The following is a 19,037-nucleotide window of genomic DNA, read 5'->3' as shown; positions in this document are numbered from 1 at the left end:
CCCCCCCATAACAGGAAAAATCTTCCAATTGTGAAATTCTTTCTTCTGCTTCCTTCATTCTATTTTAGAGACTCCCCACTATGCTTTCAATTTGTTGCACTGCATTCTTCATTTTTAATATATCAGCTTTCATTTGATTCATTTCCAGTGTGACATATTCCTTGAATTCTTTGAATGCCTGCTTTACGTGCTTCTCTTTGCTGATAAGTTTTATACAAGTATTTTGAATTCTGTATCCCCCATTTTCTCGATGTCTGCCTCAGTTAACTCTGAGGTTAGCAAAGGGTTTTGTTCCTTTGCAGGGGAGTCTTCAGTAACATTTGTATCTTCTTTCGCTCTTGGTCATTGTACTTCTGGTTATCAGATTCTTCTCCTAGGGTCTAGTTTCTAAGCTCTGTCACCCACAAGTCTACAGTTCTATTTTACTTATTGTGGTTGTTCCATGGCTTTTTTTTCAACTACTTGTGACACTTCTTTCAGCAATTTCCAGGTCTAGAGTCTTATGTTAATTTCCACCTGGCTCACTAGTCTCTGCCAGACTGTCCCCAGCGGTTCTTACTGCTGAAGAATACTGTTGCCTCACTCCCTTGGTGGTTTCGGGGACCTGCCAGCAGGAGACCCAAGACTCCACATTCTTCCAACCTTTTCTGGAAAATCAATTCCAAAGGCTCCTCCCTGTTTTCAAATGCAGTTAATATAATGATCCCACTTCCTCCTAGCAAATTTCTGTATTAATATACTTTTGTCATATTAAATGCCCAAGATTAGCTACTTATGAAGCCAGTTAGTTCATTAGATCTCAGTTTTTGAGATCAGTTGAGTCCCACTGGTTCAGCAGCTTGCTGAGACCAGACGGCAATGGCAGACTGTCTAGATAAAGAAATCACATAATAAGCCAGGAAGGAAAAAGACAGATCAGACTTGGACATATAACCAATCTTCTTCAAAGAATTAGCCTCCAAAAGCAGCTCCCAAAGACCTAAAGATCTCCTGCTATGCCCATACTTTATCCTAATTGGTGTTAAGTTCCCATCCTCTTTAACACGCCAAGATCCACCTCTGAAGTTAAATGTCTTAGTTGAGATGCCAAATCATGTGCAAAACACAGGAATACCTACATAACCTTAGATAATGCATTTGTGTATTTTCTTCTTACCTGAGTTGCAGTTGTTGCATAATTTACTACTTCCTAAAACTTGGTAGTTTAAAACAATCATCACTTGGGTTTTTTTTTAAAGATTTATTTATTTTTATTACAAAGTCAGATATAAAGAGAGGAAGAGAGACAGAGAGGAAGATCTTCCATCCGATGATTCACTCCCCAAGTGAGCACTGTGCCGATCTGGAGCCAGGAGCCAGGAACTTCCTTCAGGTCTCCCATGCGGGTGCAGGGTCCCAAAGCATTGGGCCGTCCTCGACTGCTTTCCCAACAGAGCTGGATGGGAAGTGGAGCTACCGGGACCAGAACCAGTGTCCATATGGGATCCCGGTACATTCAAAGCAAGGACTTCAGCCGCTAGGCCACGCCACCAAACCCCAATCATCACTTAACAAAATGCTTTACGAGTAACTCCAGGAGGAGCTGGCTGAGTAGGTATCCTGCTCCATTTGATATGGAGCGGACTGTTGTGATATTCAGCCAGAAACTATTCAGCTAGTGCTAAAGAATCTAACAGTCCATTCACAGGCATATTGACTTGGCTGGGTTTAAGCCCTTCTCCCATTTCAGGTAGTCCCTTCAGGTAGTTCCAACTCATCTCTCTCAAAAAGTTAATGGATCTGGGCTTCAAGAGATCAAGACAGGACTGCATTGTGGCAGTGGGTTAAGTCGCCACTTGTCATGCTGGCATTTCACATCACTATGTGATTCAGTACTGGCTGCTCTGCTTCACTTCCAGCTGCCTACAAATGTGCCTGAAAAGGCAGCAGAGGATATCCCAACTTCTTGGTCCTCCTTTACCACCCCTTGGGAGCTCCAGCCAGATTTCAGTGCATCAGGCTTCTGCCCAACCCAGCCCTGGTTGTTATGGACATTTCTGAGTGAACCAACACATGGCAGAATTCTTTTTCTTCCTGTCACTCTGCCTTTCAAGTAATTTTTTTAAGAGATGATTTTTTAAAACTTTCATTCAGTCTTTTAGCAAACTAGATTAGACCTTGCATCAGTTCCACTGCAACACATAGGTTAAAAAAAAAAAAAAAACACAGGATTGATCATTAAGGATTTAGGGACCACCTTTTCCCTGTACTGTTTAGAAATGGGTAACAATTTTATGTCCCAGCCTGCAGTTCCCGCATTTTACTATCTGTACTTACTTGAAAAAATATATATCATTTTCTGGGGGTGGGGAATCAGAGGGAGAAATAGATTTTACTTCTCAAGGAAAAGAATGCCAAAAATGTTTAGCCATCTTGAATACATCACATACTTACCTTCCGAAATTAGGTTAATGCCAAGTGTATTAACTTACCTTGCTAACTACTTAATAATAATGGTTAATGTTTCATGTATTCCCAGTACATGCAAGGTATGGTTCTAATTGATGTCTACATATCATTTCATTTATCTTCGTGATCCTACGGATAATCCTTACTCATTGTTTTTATGATAATGAAAATGAGACACAAAAGGCTAACTTGCCCAAGGTTAATACAAGGTAGAGACAGGATTTAAAAAGCCTGATTTTAAAACCCATTTCTGTTATAAAATTTAGAGTCTAAATACTACCTTTAAATCAACCAACTTGTACTAAAGTAATCTGAATTGCAAACATTATTGGAATGCTTACTAAAATTAATGTAAGAGCATTGACTCGAGAGTATGAGTATTACAGAGTCAAATAACTACTTAACTATGCAAAAGGGATTACATTCACTCCAAATCATCACCTTTTAATGACTAAGTTTAAAAATTATGAGTTGAAATCATTTTGATTCATTTCCCTACTTGTAATTAATCTATAAAACTAGATCTGAATTTTTTGGCATTCAAAAGTCTTACACACTTAAGAACTTTAACTTCAATTAGATTTCTATCAAGTATAAATTCTGACCCCTTTGAAAGCCTATCTGGGCCTGACTTGTCTTTACATTGTTTAGCTAGTCTATTCCACTAGCTGATACCCACTTAAGATTTAAAGAATCATTCCATTTCAAGCTAATTTAATTTGCAGGAATGTCCTCATCCCCTAAGTCACAGAGCTATTCCCAATCAATTCACAGGAAATGAGAGAAATAGAGACTCACCATTCCCACACTATCAGAACATGAAAAATATCCTGTAGTATTATGAACAGAAGTATTCTAAGTGCCTGTCACTCAATTTCCGCTGGAAGTTTGAAATACAGATGAGCTAGAAAACACAAAGCTGAAAAAGAAAACATGAAAACACCATGTCATCTAGCTCAAGATTCATTTATAGCTTTTCCTTTAGTTGTGAATTAGATGAATAAAGCTGCATTTCAAAATTTAAAATTGGGTCAGGGTTAAGGTGTAAGTACAGCAGCTTAAACCACAACTTGTGAAGAAACTATTCCATTTCATAGTCCCTGTTCAAATCCACTCCACTGCTTCTAACTCAGCTTTCTTGCAAACATGCCTAGAAAGGCAGTAGACGATGGACCAAGTACTTAGTTACCCACAATCTGTTGTTACTTTCTTCTTTATATTATTTCTACTTCATAAGACAGAAAATAGGAATTAAGACTTAAAAAGGCTGCAAGACTAAAGAATAAGGTAAACTCTGAGCAAACAAAATGAAAATAAAGTTAAAAAGTTTAGTAGAAACAGTGGGAGAAAACAGAAGTAAATGAATCATCTTGAATTTCAGATAAGAGCCCCATATCTATTTCTTTCTCCCAAACCTAACTTAATCAGGACAAAATACTCAATAGACATTAGGCAAATGGGTGATCAAGACCATTAAAACAACCAGGATCAGGTAAGAAAGGAAAGAATGAAAAGAAAGGGCTCTCTAATAAAATTGATAACATTATAAAGACTTGATTAATAATTTAGAATAAGTTGGAAGAACATTTCAGAAACAAAGAAGGAAGAAGTTTCAAGTTACAAAGTACTCTATTTTTAGCCAATAATGTGTTCTTTGTGAAACCTGTGCTCCTAACATTAGGAACAAAACATTATACATTCCCCATCTGCAATATTATCTATACTTGAGTGGGTGCATGCATATGCATACATACACATACGTACACACACACACACACACACACCCCTCCATTATCCCACGCTGGACTAGGTCAGTGGACCTAAGGGGGTTGAGACCACAGCTTCACTAAATATCTTCACCTTTAGTTAAAATTACCACTTTAACTGTGACATTTCCATATGTATAATGTTCTAATTTCAATGCAAGTCTCCTGAGAAAAAAAGTTCTAATAACAGATGATAGTGTAACACAGATAAATATGGCCTATGATTAAAGACAAAACTCCATCCCACGTGAACTCAGATCTGAATGGTGTAGAAAGTGGAAATGATTTTTTTTCTATAAAATAAAGACTAGAAAATTTAAGGCAACAGTCTAAAAACACGCTTGTGCTTCATCCATTTCTTAGTCAAACGATAGCCAAAAGATAAAAACAGCAACTGGCATCAACAATATTAAGAAAATGATTGCAAGACAGCAAGAAGACGGAAATACAGATACAATAATACAATATTCAAACACATAGACCTCAATGTAAAATGTAATCATTCATTTAAGCAAAAACTTTGTGCACATTATTTACTTTTTCTCAATTCCAAATGCACCTCTTTCACCTACTTTGTGATGATACCAGAACTAGTTTCTACAGACTACAATGTTCTTTTCCACTTAGTGTGGCAACCTAATTCTACCAACAGAGGTGCCAATTCAGCACTGCAAAGCAGGACAAGGAAAAAAGACCATTTCTTCTTCTGATCTGATTTCAACAAGGTTGGACTAAAACAAAAATTGAAAAGGCTAATGACAATCTTCCAAAACATTTACTTAAATTATATTTATGGTTTCTCAAGAGAATCTAAAACATTTTTTTACAAAACTCATCCTACTACTCCATTCAAGTTTAATAGAAGACTAAGTATATCCCTACTAAAGTTAATAACAAACAACGTATCAGCAAATTATAAAACAATGTGAAGACAAGCGCGTGTGCAAATGGTGCAGAGACAGACTGAATGTGCTAACCACTTTTTAAAAACACACATTTAAGAGAAGATAATGGGAGCAGCTACTTGTTAAAGTAGCAAAGCCTGTGCTTAGGATGTTCACAGCCCACACCCAAGTCCCCAGTGTGGTCAGGCTCAGCCTCCAAGCTAGCCTCCTGAACATGTGCACGGTGAGAGGCAGCAGCTGATGACTCGGTTTCTCATGTCCTTGCCACCCATAAAGAACACCCAGATTGAACCCCAGGACCTGGTTTCAGCTTAACACAGCTCCAACTGCTGCAGACATTCATGTAGTGAAACAGAAGCTGGGACCAACTCCCTCATGAATTTAACAGAGGACGGACTTCAACCAGAAAGAATGGGGAGGTATCTACATGGGTATGAGCATTAAATATATAGTTACTTGTGCAATTAAGATAGAAGAATATAGTTATTATAATGGCAAAACACTCAAAATGAAGATACAGTACAACAATAATGGGATGTAAGAAATAGGAATGCGGATGATGGAGGCAGAGTTTCCAACAGCTCCCAAAAGTCCTACCCATTGGATGTGGTGTGAACATTGTTATTCTTAAACTGACATGTACAAAAAATCAGAAGCCAAATTATTAATGGTTAATGGGACACTCAAACTCTGTAATTTCTAGTAAGGTTAGAACTGCATAAGACAGAAGAACATTATACAAAAACCTTCAATTTGCAAAAAGTGCAGTCCATAGTTAATTTCTATCAGTAAGAAGTCACGAGGTATACCAATTTAGTCAGAAAATGCAATTACAAGCATCTAGATAACAGTATTGAAAAATACTTTTTCCTAAAAGAAGAGCAAACACTTACTGGAGAATGCCAACTTCTACACAACATACACAAAACACAATAAACGTCCAAACAATATCTTGTCATCAATAACAAAGAAACTCATCAAAAAACTACCAGAATCACTTCAATCACTTGAGGTAACAAAAGATGTTCTGAAAGATGGATTATTTGACCTTTCATATGCTTATGTATAACAATGGACTTGAACCATCAAATATATTTAATCACTGGAGTTGAAGAGGAAGCAAGGTTTTTAGTCACATCCTAAGCATGATAGAAAACTTAATAACTTCAAAAATAACTTCATTAACACATGAACAACAGATCAGGTCTGATAAAAAGAAAAGATTGAAGAGCTTAAGGAACCTACCATCAAGTAGATCAACATATTCACTGTTCAAATCCCAAAAGGTAGAGAATGGAGCAAAGAGAATACTGAAGGAACGGCTGAAATTTTCCCAAATTTGAGAGAAGACACAAAGACAGATGATCTCAGGCCCAGTACGGTAGCCTAGCAGCTAAAGTCCTCAGTTTGCACTCGCCAGGATCCCATATCGGTGCTGGTTCTAATCCCGGCAGCCCCACTTCCCATCCAGTTCCCTGCTTGTGGCCTGGAAAAGCAGTCAAAGATGGCCCAAAAGCCTTGGGACCCTGCCCCTGCATGGGAGACCCAAAAGACGCTCTGGGATCTTGGTTTCACACTGGTGCAGCTCTGGATAGCGTGGCCCCTTGGGAGTGAATCAACAGACGAATGGCCTTCCTGTCTGTCTCTCCTCCTCTCTGTATATCTAACTTTCCAATAAAAATTTAAAAATAAATCTTTAAAAATAAAAAAAAAAAAAACCACTCAAGATGCCCACATCCCATATCAGAGTACTTCGTCTGAGGTCTGGCTCCAACAATTTCAATTCAGTTCGTTTCTAATCCTCTGGAAAGCAAGATAACCACAAGTACTTGTACCCCTGCAACACACATGGTAGAAAGCGACTGAGTTCTAAGTTTGGCTCCAATCCTAACTTCTATTGGCTTATGAAGAGTAAACCAGAAAATGGAAGACTGACTTATCTCTCTCTTTCACATAAGATTGGAAATAAATGAAAATTTCCAAAAACAAAAGTTAGGTTGTTTACAGCTAAACAAAAATTGAACAAGTCTGTTACCACAAGAGCTACCCATAAAATTTCCTTTCTTTTCCCCATAAAATTTCAAGGAAGCCATGCAGCATGAAAATGAAAGAACACAGGACAATAACCGAAAGCCACAAGAATTGAGACCTCAATAAGGGATAAATAAGCAGGCAATTATAAAAGCTGATATTGTAACACTAGATTTTATCTTCCACATATCTTAAGACACTATCAAAACATTTTTTAAATTATGGCTCTAAATCCAAGCATTATCCTAACTTGGGTTTACAATCCTATATACTGTTTTCCACACAATTTGGGACTAAATCATTTCAAAGGATCATTAGTTCATGTTTTGAACACACAACTGATCACGATCAATTTAGTTACACCAACAACTATAACAGGTGGAGAGTGTTACACGTAATATCCATGATAAACAGAAATAACCAGAGAATATACACACAAAACGAAATGAAAAAAGAATTGGCAATATTTCACTACCAAAAAGGACCACAAATTACAAAGCATGAAATAAGAACAAAAAACTTACAAAAAAGCAAAATGACAGAAACAGGTTCTAGGATACAGAATAAATGTTGAACAAGAAAATAACCGTGGACGTAAAACACTCATAAGACACAGACGACATTCTATGTCTCCTTCAGCGAGCCATGAGGGCTTGAATCATGGAGTGAAACAGAGAATTCAGATTACAAAACATTTAAGAGAAAAACAACATAAATTATGAAGCTCTAGTTTAGACTTTGATTTTAACAAAACGGATATTAGACATTAATAAACTATTAACTCCACTACATGAAATGCTGATATAATTATGTGTGGAAATATTCTTTCTGATATATTCTCACGCAGATTAAAATATAACATCTATAAAGTATCTAAACAAAATAAAAAGGAGGTAAATATCAAGCACAGTCAAGCCTAACAGTAACTGAAACTGGAGTACAGACACGTAGAGGCTCATGACATATTTTGTCTATTTCAGCTTCCATTTAAAATCTTTTGAAATGAAATGACAAAACAAATCACCTTTCAAAAACTGTTCAAAACATATCATTGACAAAGTTTATTATCAAGAAATTTTAGTAGTAAAGTTCTTAAAAGAATGTTGTGTGGCTGCACAATACTGAAAGATGACAATCCATGACAATCCATGACAAGACATACAAACAAATATAAGTAAAATATTCAATATGATCTACATTAAAAGACCATAATTCAAATAGCTATTTTTAATCTTTGGGTGTTGAGAGAAGCAGCTATAGTTTCCCTTCATGAAATCAACTCCCCCTTTTCAGAAGACTAGGAGGCCTCACAACAATTTTAATTATCTTGCAGTAATCAATGCAGTTTTTTTGTGTATAAGCATGCACTATCACAGAAAACACAAAAACCCTATTTACAGGGATTTTTAGTTTTCATCAAAACAACATTTCAAGCAGCTTTTAAAGTGCGAGCTACAAACAAGATGAATCCTTCTAAAAAATACTAAGGCTGCTTAAAAAGCATGAGATAGAAATCCAATACTGCCAAGGGTGGTTATATAACTAACCGAAGGAAACTGGCAGTACTCTGCTAACTCTGTTTTAGTGCAGCCGACTCCTCTTCAGTAGCTGAGTCCATAGATCTTCTCATGCTACCAGCCGAACATGTATTCCATTGCTTTGGATACAAGACTTTCATCTTTCTTTGGCGTTTGTCTGTCAGAAATAACCTATTAAGGAAACATACAAACACATGCAAAAAGTGTTAGCTGACAATTTGTTCAGTGTCCCAGTCAATTATACAGCTAACGCACTTAGAGAATTCAATTGTCTGTTCTTAAGAACAATGTTATGTTTTTAGGAATGGCAAAAAAGGAGGGGCCAGGGTGGTGGTCCAGCAAGTTAATTCTCTCTAGCCTGTAGCACCAGAATATCATATGGGGACCTGCTCAAGTTCTCCATTTTCAATCCTGCTCCCTGCTTACTGACTGAGAAGCGGAGGATGGACCAGGCCTTGGGGACCGGGAGGAAGAGGAGTCTGGCTCCAAGGTTTGGGCCAGCCCAGCTTTGCCCATCAGGACCATTTGGGCAGTGAAACAGGAAGATCTCCCTCTCTCTCAATTTCTCCCTCTCTCCAATATATGTATAAATTCAAGTAAAATTTTGAAAAATCTTTTTAGGGGCCACATACAATGGCTCAATGGCTAAGTCCTCATCTTGTAGCAAGGATTCCATATGGGTGCTGGCTCATGTCCCAGCTGCTCCACTTCCCTTCCAGCCACCTGCTTATGCCTTGGGAAAGCAATAGAGGATGGCCCAAGGCCTTGGGGCCTTGCACACACACAGGAGACCTGGAAGACACTCCTGGCTATGGGCATCATACATATTGGCTCAGGTCTGGCCATTGTGGCCATTTGGGAGTGAACCAGAGGTTGGATGATCTGTCTCACTATCTCTCCACTTTGTAGATCTGCCTTTCAAATAAAAATAAATAAACAAAACAAACAAAAAAAATATTCTAACTTGAAAACACAAAATTTGAAAAGTTTAAGGGTTTAATCTAGGCAACAACCTCTAGTGTTAATAGCAAACAGATCGATCTTACAAAAAAATAAAACAGGATGCTTTCCACATTTAAGGTACATCTGTTTCACACAATACTTAAAATACCTGGTAGTCACTAGTAGAAGCTTTGTATGCTGTAGCAAGAGGTCTCATGGTAGAAATCCGTGGAGCGCTGCCAGGCTGAGTTGGTGTACCTAAGGTTTTGATGGGAGGCGTAAAGGCCAGAGACGGAGATGACAAAGCGTATCTGTCATTGTTTTCCATAACACTCTGGGCAAACAAAGAAACAACTCTTTGTTTACGAGCATAATACAAATTATACCATACTATATCCAACTTAACAAAAACTTTTTTAAAAAGGCATACACCATCTCATATAACATCCAGTTTGACAAAAATATTTTTCTTAGCTATAATTACAAAACATGAAGACAGTAAGAAAATTGTATTTGCCTTACAAATAAGAATTTTTCATCATTAGAACTCAGATAGATAAAAGGATAGGGAAACCTGTATTAGAAGATTAAAAATTTGAAGCTATTTACTTTATATAATAACTCACAAATACTCCCTAAGCCTCTGTAAAAACCAGCTGTACCACACATAACAATACAACCAAAACTGATATCCAGTTTTAAGAACAGCAACCATGTCTGTTTTGTTCAATGTGTGCATACCAACACCAACAAAAGTTCTGGGTGTGCAGTTCCAGTTTCCACATATTTATGTAAAGAACCATCAAAATAATTTTTACAAGCTACAAAAAGAAGATTCAATGATACTCATTGTTTTTTAAGTATATCTAATTTCCAAACATTTTAAATAAAAATGACTAATTAAAATCCATCTGGGAAATGAATCAGCAAATGGAAGCTCGCTCACACTTGCTCATGCATGCGAGCTCTTTCTGTCTCATTGTCTTTGTCTTTCCCTCTCTGTAACTCTGCCTAAAACACCAGAGTTCTATAAATGTCATCAGCAATTACGAAATAAGAAAAAAGAGACAAAGTCAAATGAAATAAGCCTCCATTGTGAATCCTTAGTCCTGTGTTCTTCACATAAATTAAGCTATTTTGCTTACAATAGCAATATCTTACTTTGTCTATACATGGTTTCACGCCAATCATGATGGATTCTCCAAAAATTCTCCCATCTTTGCTTAAGGCTTTCCGAGCCTGCAGTTTAGACTGATAATGAATATGCATCCAATTTCCTGTATTAGACATCTGCAAGAAATAAAGTCGTCTCTTAAAAAAACACATTTAAAACCTATACCAAGTGAATTCAACTGGAAAAACAGAAATACTAAGATAAAACTATATTTTCAATTTTTATTTGATATTCTGTACATAGCTGCAAATTAGGGTTCAGCATAAACATTATGGAATAGTTTTAATAAGTTCTACGTAGCTTTTACTGGTCTAAAATAAAGAATACATGACAAATATTTTACAAAAGTAAAATAATTTTCAAAAGATAATCATTTCTTATAAAAAGCATGTCAATATTTTACATAAATTTTTTAAACTTATATTCACCAATCTGACTTTATGTAGTTAACAAAGACAAATCTTACTTCCTAGAAATTAAAAATATGTATGTATTATTTACAACTTATTTAAGCTAAGATAATTTTTAAACCTACCAACTCTAAAAACTATATTCAGCTCAGGAACTTCCTCCTCTTCCCTTAAAGCCACTAAGCACAGGATCAGGTTAGGGCTAGCTGGTCTGGCAGTTCAGGCACCAATCAGGATGCTCGCATCCCACACTGCTGTGCCTGGATTAGATGTTCACCTTAGGGCCAATTCAGGCAGGCACTGGCAATTACTCAAATAACAGAGCTCTGGCTATTCCATCCATTTAATGATTGTGGACTGAATTCAGCCTTGGCCCAGTCCAGGTTGATTCAAGCATTGGGAGTAACCCAGCAAACCTCCCTCATTGCCCTCATCCTTCCCACTCTTTCCTCCCTCCCTCCTTCCTTCTTTCCTTTATTCCTCCCACTCTGACTCAGCTTCCATGAATTAATTTACTCTAAAAAACAAGCTCACAGGACTCGCATCACAATATGGTAGGTTTCTCCTCTGCCTGTGGGGCATATGGGTGCAATCTCAAGTCCTGGCTGTTCTGCTTCTGATCCAGCTCCCTACAGCATGCCTGAGAAAGTAACGGCAGATGATCCAGGTCCTTAGATCCCAGCATCCACAGGGCAGACCCCCAAGAAGCTCCAAGCTCCTGGATTCTGACTGGCCCAGCTCCAGCCACTCATTACAGCTACCTGAAGAGTGAACCAGTGGATGGAAGAGTTCTTTCTCTCTGCCTCTCAAATAAAAAAAATAAAATATACATCTTTAAAAGAATAAATTTTGAATGAAAAACAGCAATGTGACATAATTCATCATTTAAAGAGTACATATTAACCATTTAATAAAGTGGGGAGTGAATCCCAAAACTTTCAACCTCTTCCTTTATCCCGTTATCTTGTGTTTATCCCTTATTTTAATAAGCATGATGCAACTTTTATCCTTCTAGATCCAAATGACATATCCCATAAATCTAAAAGAAAACTATTTTAAATTCAGAAAAAGACAAAGTTCAGAAGCAGTTCCCACTCAATTAACAATTTATTTTTCCTTAGCCAAAATACTGAGCCAAAAGCACCACAAAACTTACCACATGTTTTAAGATATTCCCATACTGTGCAAACTGTAATAATATATATGAAGCAGATGCTTGAGGAAATCTGAAAAAGAAAAATAAATAAGAGTTGTCCAAAGTAGTCAACTGCCGCTCTGAATCAGAATGCAAATTAACATATTAACATGTGTTTTACAAGAAACTCATCTAACTGTCCAGAAAAGTAACAGGAGATTGCGGATTCTATTTACTCCTCTATAGCCTAACAATATCAATCACTCAAAAGCAAACACCTTAGTCTTGAATCAGATGTTCTCCTCCAGCGTGACACTACTTCTGAAACCTCTAAAATCTCCACTATTTTTACAGTTCTTCAAAAAGAGCTATAAAGTTATAGTTCTAGATATATTTTACAGCATGTTTACATTTAGGTACACTATAATCATTAAAAGAAAATTGTAGATTATTATAGTCATAACATTCTGCATTAAGCAGCATCTAAAAATTCTGAAATTTATCCATGAAACAAAAATAAAATTCAGTACCAATATCAACAGTACATTATCATTTAAAAGGATGTTTATCAAAATTGTAATGTCCAAACGTTTACATGGGAAAATTTCTAAGTAGTTTTTACCTCCTTCTTTATGTTCTTACAACTTAAGCATTTCATAATAAAACATAACTATTTTCACAGTCTAAACAATTAAATCTGAACAACTTGCAAGCATTAATAGCCGTCACTAATACAGAAAAATCCAGAAGTTCCTCGATCATTAATTTCAGTTAATATGGGGTCCAGTTTTTAATATTAAGGACAAACACACAAAAAAGTCACAAAAATAAAAGAGAAACTAGGGCCAGCATTGTGGCAATCTATTGGGCCTCCTTCCGCATCATCAGCATCCCCTAAGATCTCAGCTGGAATATCAGCTACTCTGCTTCTGATCTTGCTCCCTCCTTTATGCGCCTGGCCTTTGACCCCTGCACCCATGTGGGAGATAAAGAAGTTCTTGACTCCTGGCTATGAACTGGCCAAGCTCCAGACATTGAACTCATTGCAGTCATTTGGGAGAGAAGCAGAGAAGGGAAGATTGTCTATGTCTCTCCTCTCACCATATGTAACTCTTTCAAGTAAAATAAACAAATTGAAAAGGAAGAGGAAAGAAGAAAAAAGAAAGGAAAAAAGAATACTCTTATCTCTAAAGAATCACCAAAATGATATACTGAGTCAGCAGGAAAATCTTAAACTATTTAAAATACAATGCATTTGTAAATATTCCCCTACAAATAATCAAAATAGAACATTTCTTAAAGAATGCTTCAGTTCTCAAAGTTCACGTGCAAGATTACTAAGACAAAAAAGTAACCCTTCCCCCCCTCAAAAAAAAAATCAATGGGAGAATATATGTCTTAAATATGAAAACAAAAAAGCTCTTGAGTACTCCAAGCAACTTATCTAATTACCAGGATTCATAAAAAGTGATACTAAAGAGTTTGAAAAACAAACTTAGGAATAAACAGTCACATTTAAAAACAGCCATTTTTTAGTAGAAAATTTTAAACATAAAGAAGAAAAAATGAATCAAATCAGCCCAAGTGCTATGGATATATATAGCTAAGGATGGGCTTTCAAAAGAGCCAGTACTTTTCATCTAATCAGAATCAGTGATACACACAACTGTTAAACAAAATACACCAAAAAAAAAAAGATGGCAATCATGCCCTAAAGAAAAGTGTAGTTAGTTTAAAAAACATTTTAATGTAGTTGGCGATAAAAGGTACTATATTTTCACAGTATTGTTTATCTACACTTTAACTTTTGAATTTTAAATAAACAGAATATATAAAATTAACATATTAATCAGGTGGTGCTGTTCCTTCAAGGATTCCAAGTATTCTTTTTTTCAATACAGCTAGTGTTAACTTTGAAAATCAAAGACTGAGCTTTTAATTACAGTTGTATTAACTAGTTATGAACTTCTAGATAATTTGTTAATGCCTCAGTTTCCTCACCTGTAAAACTAAAAGATCATGCAATACTGCCTCTAAAGAGCAAATTCTTTTATTGGCCACAAACACACAAAAATATTTAAAGTATATCCAAGACTGTAATCTTTTGTTTCTGGTAATAGTTGAGATTTAGTTGGAAAGTTTCAATCCTATGACAGGATATATATACATACATACATGTATATATTCTCACATTCAAATGTGTACATATGAAATTCAATTTGTTAGTTCAAAATGGCTAAACCCTCTAAAAATAAAAAAATAGTCACTAGAAAGAAAGGAGGGAGTTTCCTTAGAGAATGAAAGGGAAACCTTCAATTCAAAAGAAAATTGCTGGAAAGAGGTAAGCAAATCAGGCAAAAACTAACTTGTGGCCATCATGGTACAACAGCACGTTAAACTGCTGTTTGTGAAGCTAATCCCAAATCAGAGCACTACTTTGTATCCCAGCTGCCAACTCTTGAAAGCATCTGGGCAGGCAGCAGATGGTGGCCCAGGGACTGCAGTCCCTCCCATTCATGTGGGAAACCCAGGCAGGGTTACAGACTCCTGGCTTCAGCTTGGCCCAGCCCTAGCTGTTTCAGCCACTTAGAGAAGAGAGCCAACAGACGAAGAACCCTCCTCCTTCTGTTCTCCATCATCCTGCCTTTGTTGCTCTTTCAAAAAACAGTAATGTTTTTTTAAAGATTTATTTATTTATTGGAAAGTCAGATATACAGAGAGGAGGAGAGACAGACAAGAAGATCTTCCGCCCCATGATTCACTCCCCAAGTGAACTCAACGGCTGGTGCTGTGCCGATCTGAAGCCAGGAGCCAGGAACTTCTTCCGGGTCTCCCACACGGGTGCAGGGTCCCAAAGCTTTGGGCCGTCCTCAACTGCTTTCCCAGGCCAGTAGCAGGGAGCTGGATGGGAAGTGGATCTGCCAGGATTAGAACCGGCAGCCATATGGGATCCCGGGGCGTTCAAGGCGAGGACTTTAGCCACTAGGCCACGCCACCAGGCCCAAGTAATGTATTTTTTAAAAACTCCAAATAATAAATTTTGATCAATAATAAGCATGTTGAAGTATCAGGGTGACATGTACAATATCTGCAATTTACAATGAAACATAACTAACAAAAGGAATTGAGAGATGGACAGATGACACAAAAAGTAGATGTACCAAACTGTTAACAAGTGTACAATCCAATCCAGGTGGTAGGAAGATGGGTTTTTGCTGTGTAATCCCTTGAATTTTTCTGAATATTTGATAATACTCATTATCAAACCTTGAGGTGGGATTAAGAAAAAAAGTTAAAACGATCTAAAAACCTTACCCAAACACAGTTACCCAAGTGTCATCGAGATGATCTTCTGAAGTCAGAGAATCTCCTTGAGTATAAAAAGGATCCAACTGGGCAGGAGACAGTGTTGTCTTTCGTGGTTGGCCAATACTTGCTGGACTACACATACTCTGCCCTATATTGGCATATTTAGTAAATTAGTTACCAATACAAATACTTGGTTTAAGTCAAAGATCTTAGCTTTCAATGGAAAGTTCACAAATAGTGCAAAATACACAACTGTGATCAAATGCTAATTCCATAAAACCATATAATCAGAGTCATTAAAATTGGTATCTCAAGATTTTGTCATTGTTTATCTTATTATACATTATAACTTGGCTAAATGCCTTGTTAATTTCCAACAGCACCAGAAGGGAATCTCTCAGTCAACCTCAAGGACTTCTGTTGAATTCATCCTTCCAAACCTACCACTTTTATGACAAACCTCTGATTTAAAAACATTCAAAAACTACTTGTAACACAGACCAAAATCCAAATTCCTTATCCACCTTAACATGGTTCCAACCTCATTTTTCCAATTATGTCACTGAACACCATCTAAACTGCTTCCTAAATTTCAATACAAATTTTTCCCCAAGTCCAAAGCCAAATATTAACAGATACTGGTCTAAGAAAAGCCATCACCATACAAGCCTAAGTGGACACAGAATGTTTTCACCATAAGAAATCTATATATCAAACTAAAACAAAACAATACAAAATGACAGTTGCTTCCCTTCTCCAAAAGAACAATATTTCTTGCATATCTGGGAGAATCTAAGGTCAAAGAATAAATTCATCAAATTCATAAAACAGTTTCATGATTTTTCTGCAAGAATTCTGCCATGATCATGAAATACAATTTAGTAAATAAAACTATTTCTCCAGAGCCAGCATCGTGGCATAGTAGCTTAAGCCTGCACCTGCAGTGCCGGCATACCATATGCACCAGATCTAGTCTCAGCTACTCCACTTCTGATCCAACAGCCTGTTTATGACCTGGGAAAGCAGTAGAGGATGGCATAAGTGTCCTTAGGTCCCTACACTGACATGGTAAACCCAGAGGGAACTCCTAGTTCATGGCTCCTAGCTTCAGAATGGCCCAGCTCCAGCCATTGCAGCCAACTGGGGAATAAACTAACCAATGGAAGATTTCTCTCTCTTTGTCTCTCCTCTTTAGTAGAGAAGCTGAGCAAACTGCTCTTTTCACTTATACTGGTATTACATATTGATGCAGAGCATGAATTCTATAACTGACAGTGTCCCTACAAGATGCCAGTCACTGGAGCTGGATTTTTACAGAGCAGCAACTGTCCTGGGGATAACTCACAGCCTGTATGCAAGGTGGTACCCTGATTCGCAGGTTTTAGCTGTAATGCAACAAATGTTAATAGCTGAAATACAAACAAACAAAAGTCTTCAAATTTTTAGAATGTAAAGGGTCTTAAAAGTAAAACTGCAGTCTTGGGCCCGGCGCCGTGGCGCAAGTGGTTAAGGTCCTCGCCTTGCACGCCCGGGATCCCATATGGGCGCCGGTTCTAATCCTGGCAGATCCACTTCCCATCCAGCTCCCTGCTACTGGCATGGGAAAGCAGTCAAGGACGGCCCAAAGCTTTGGGACCCTGCACCCGTGTGGGAGACCCGGAAGAGGCTCCTGGCTTTGGATCGGCATAGTATCAGCCCGTTGTGCTCACTTGGGGAGTGAATCATCAGACTGAAGATCTTCCTCTCTGTCTCTCCTCTCTGTATATCCGCCTTTCCAATGAAAAAAATAATAAAAATAAAAAATAAATTTAAAAAAAAAACTGCAGTCTTGAAAATTGAAAACCACTGACCTCCAAGGTCATGCACAGGAGTCACATGTCACTTTTACTGATGTTTTGCTGCCTACCTGCTCTACACATTATAATTACAGTACACATTTACTGTCTTGTCATTTTCCTGAATTCCCAATAGGGTTGAAAACCATCCTAAATAACTCTAGCGCGTCCACGGTGAAACTGAACTCTGAGTATATGGTTAAGAAATAAAAATAATTTATTATAAAGAATTATAGTACGGTGAAAATTTTACAAAAGCTAGCTGCATACTATACTATCCTAACAGGATATTTACAATGCACTTAAGTGCATCAAAACTCAGATTATTTAATAAAAAAAAAGATACAAAAGATTTCCATAATATTAAAAATGTCGAAGTAAATTTTAAAACAAGCAGCAAGATAGCAAAAGCATAAATAGGACCTGGTGTAATAATGTAGTGGTTAAAGTCCTCAATTTGAACACACTGCAATACTATATGGGTGCCAGTTCTAATACCAGTGGCCCGCTTCCCATCCAGCTCCCTGCTGTGGCCTGGGAGAACAGTCAAGGTTGGCCCAAAGCTTTGGGACCCTGCACTTGTTTAGGAGACCCGGAAGAAGCTCCTGGCTCCCAGCTTTGGATTGACTCAGCTTCAGCCGTTGCGGCTGCTTGGGAAGTGAACCATTGGATGGAAGATCTTCCTGTCTGCCTCTCCTCCTCTCTGTATATCTGCATTTACAATCAAAATAAATAAATCTTTAAAAAGTCTAAATAGTCCCCAAAAGTCTGTTCCTTATAGTCTTAACTGCTACTGAATCACAACAATAAAGAAAACTTCTGAGGCTACTGCAATGGTATAGCAAACTAATCCTCCACCTGCAGTGCAGGTATCTCATATGGCTGTTGATTTGTGTCCCAACAGCTCCACTTCCAATCCAGCTCCCTGCTTAAAACCTGGGAAAGCAGGAGAGAATGGCCCAAGTTTTTGGTCCCCTGCACCCACATGGGACACCTGGAGGGAAGTTAGAGTTCCTGGCTCCTGGCATTACATCTACTCAGCTCCAACCACTGCAGCCACTTGGGGAATGAATCAGTAGATGGAAGATTTCTCTCTCTTTCTCTAATTCTGCCTTTCAAATCAAAATAAATAAATCCTGAACAGAAGAAAACTTTCTTAATATGTAAGGAAGGGGAAAATACAGTACCATATGTTGTTCTTTAGCAGGATGGCAGAAAGATAGCAGGCTGGCTCTGAACTACCTATTTCCACAGAGAACATCATAAAGTGGGAAGGAAGCAAATTCTCTAACCTGTTATATTGCTGTCAAAATTAGAGCAAGTCACTGAGCCATACTTCCCCAATTTTACAACAGAGCAACAATAATAATGCATGTGTGAAAACTTGCACTGTTTACAAGAGCTAGTTTAATAAAGCAGACACAACCATCTCCACACATGAAGAACACAAGAAAAAATATAGCTGGAGATAAAGAGAGAACATTTAGAGAATTCAACAGGACTTTTCCTTAGTTACTTTATTCCTAATGAATACTTAAAACAAA

At 37.4% G+C, this 19,037-nt stretch overlaps 1 protein-coding gene across 2 annotated transcripts in view; it reads right to left on the bottom strand.

Moving 5' to 3' along the window:
* Nucleotides 1-2,380: 2,380 nt before the first annotated feature.
* The window catches only part of NUP35 (nucleoporin 35), a 45,684-nt gene continuing 29,027 nt past the window's right edge, over nucleotides 2,381-19,037 (bottom strand). The window contains exons 5-10 of one of the 2 annotated variants that reach the window (XR_005883019.1): nucleotides 15,665-15,806; nucleotides 12,371-12,440; nucleotides 10,792-10,920; nucleotides 9,800-9,964; nucleotides 8,698-8,859; nucleotides 2,381-3,367 (exon numbers count right to left, since the gene is read on the bottom strand). Coding sequence is in view for 1 of the 2 variants with exons in the window: in XM_040971826.1 (XP_040827760.1) it covers nucleotides 8,782-8,859; nucleotides 9,800-9,964; nucleotides 10,792-10,920; nucleotides 12,371-12,440; nucleotides 15,665-15,806 (584 nt within the window). In the remaining variant the exon portion in view is untranslated. Of the gene's footprint in view, nucleotides 3,368-7,417; nucleotides 8,860-9,799; nucleotides 9,965-10,791; nucleotides 10,921-12,370; nucleotides 12,441-15,664; nucleotides 15,807-19,037 lie in introns of those variants that run through there. The other variant, XM_040971826.1, reaches the window with a different exon arrangement.

Source organism: Ochotona curzoniae, unplaced genomic scaffold, assembly GCF_017591425.1.
Source record: "Ochotona curzoniae isolate NIBS_2020 unplaced genomic scaffold, NIBS_Ocur_1.0 contig_2210, whole genome shotgun sequence".
In the NCBI taxonomy this organism is placed as follows: Eukaryota; Metazoa; Chordata; class Mammalia; order Lagomorpha; family Ochotonidae; genus Ochotona; species Ochotona curzoniae.
This window is presented reverse-complemented; position numbering and strand designations above follow the sequence as displayed.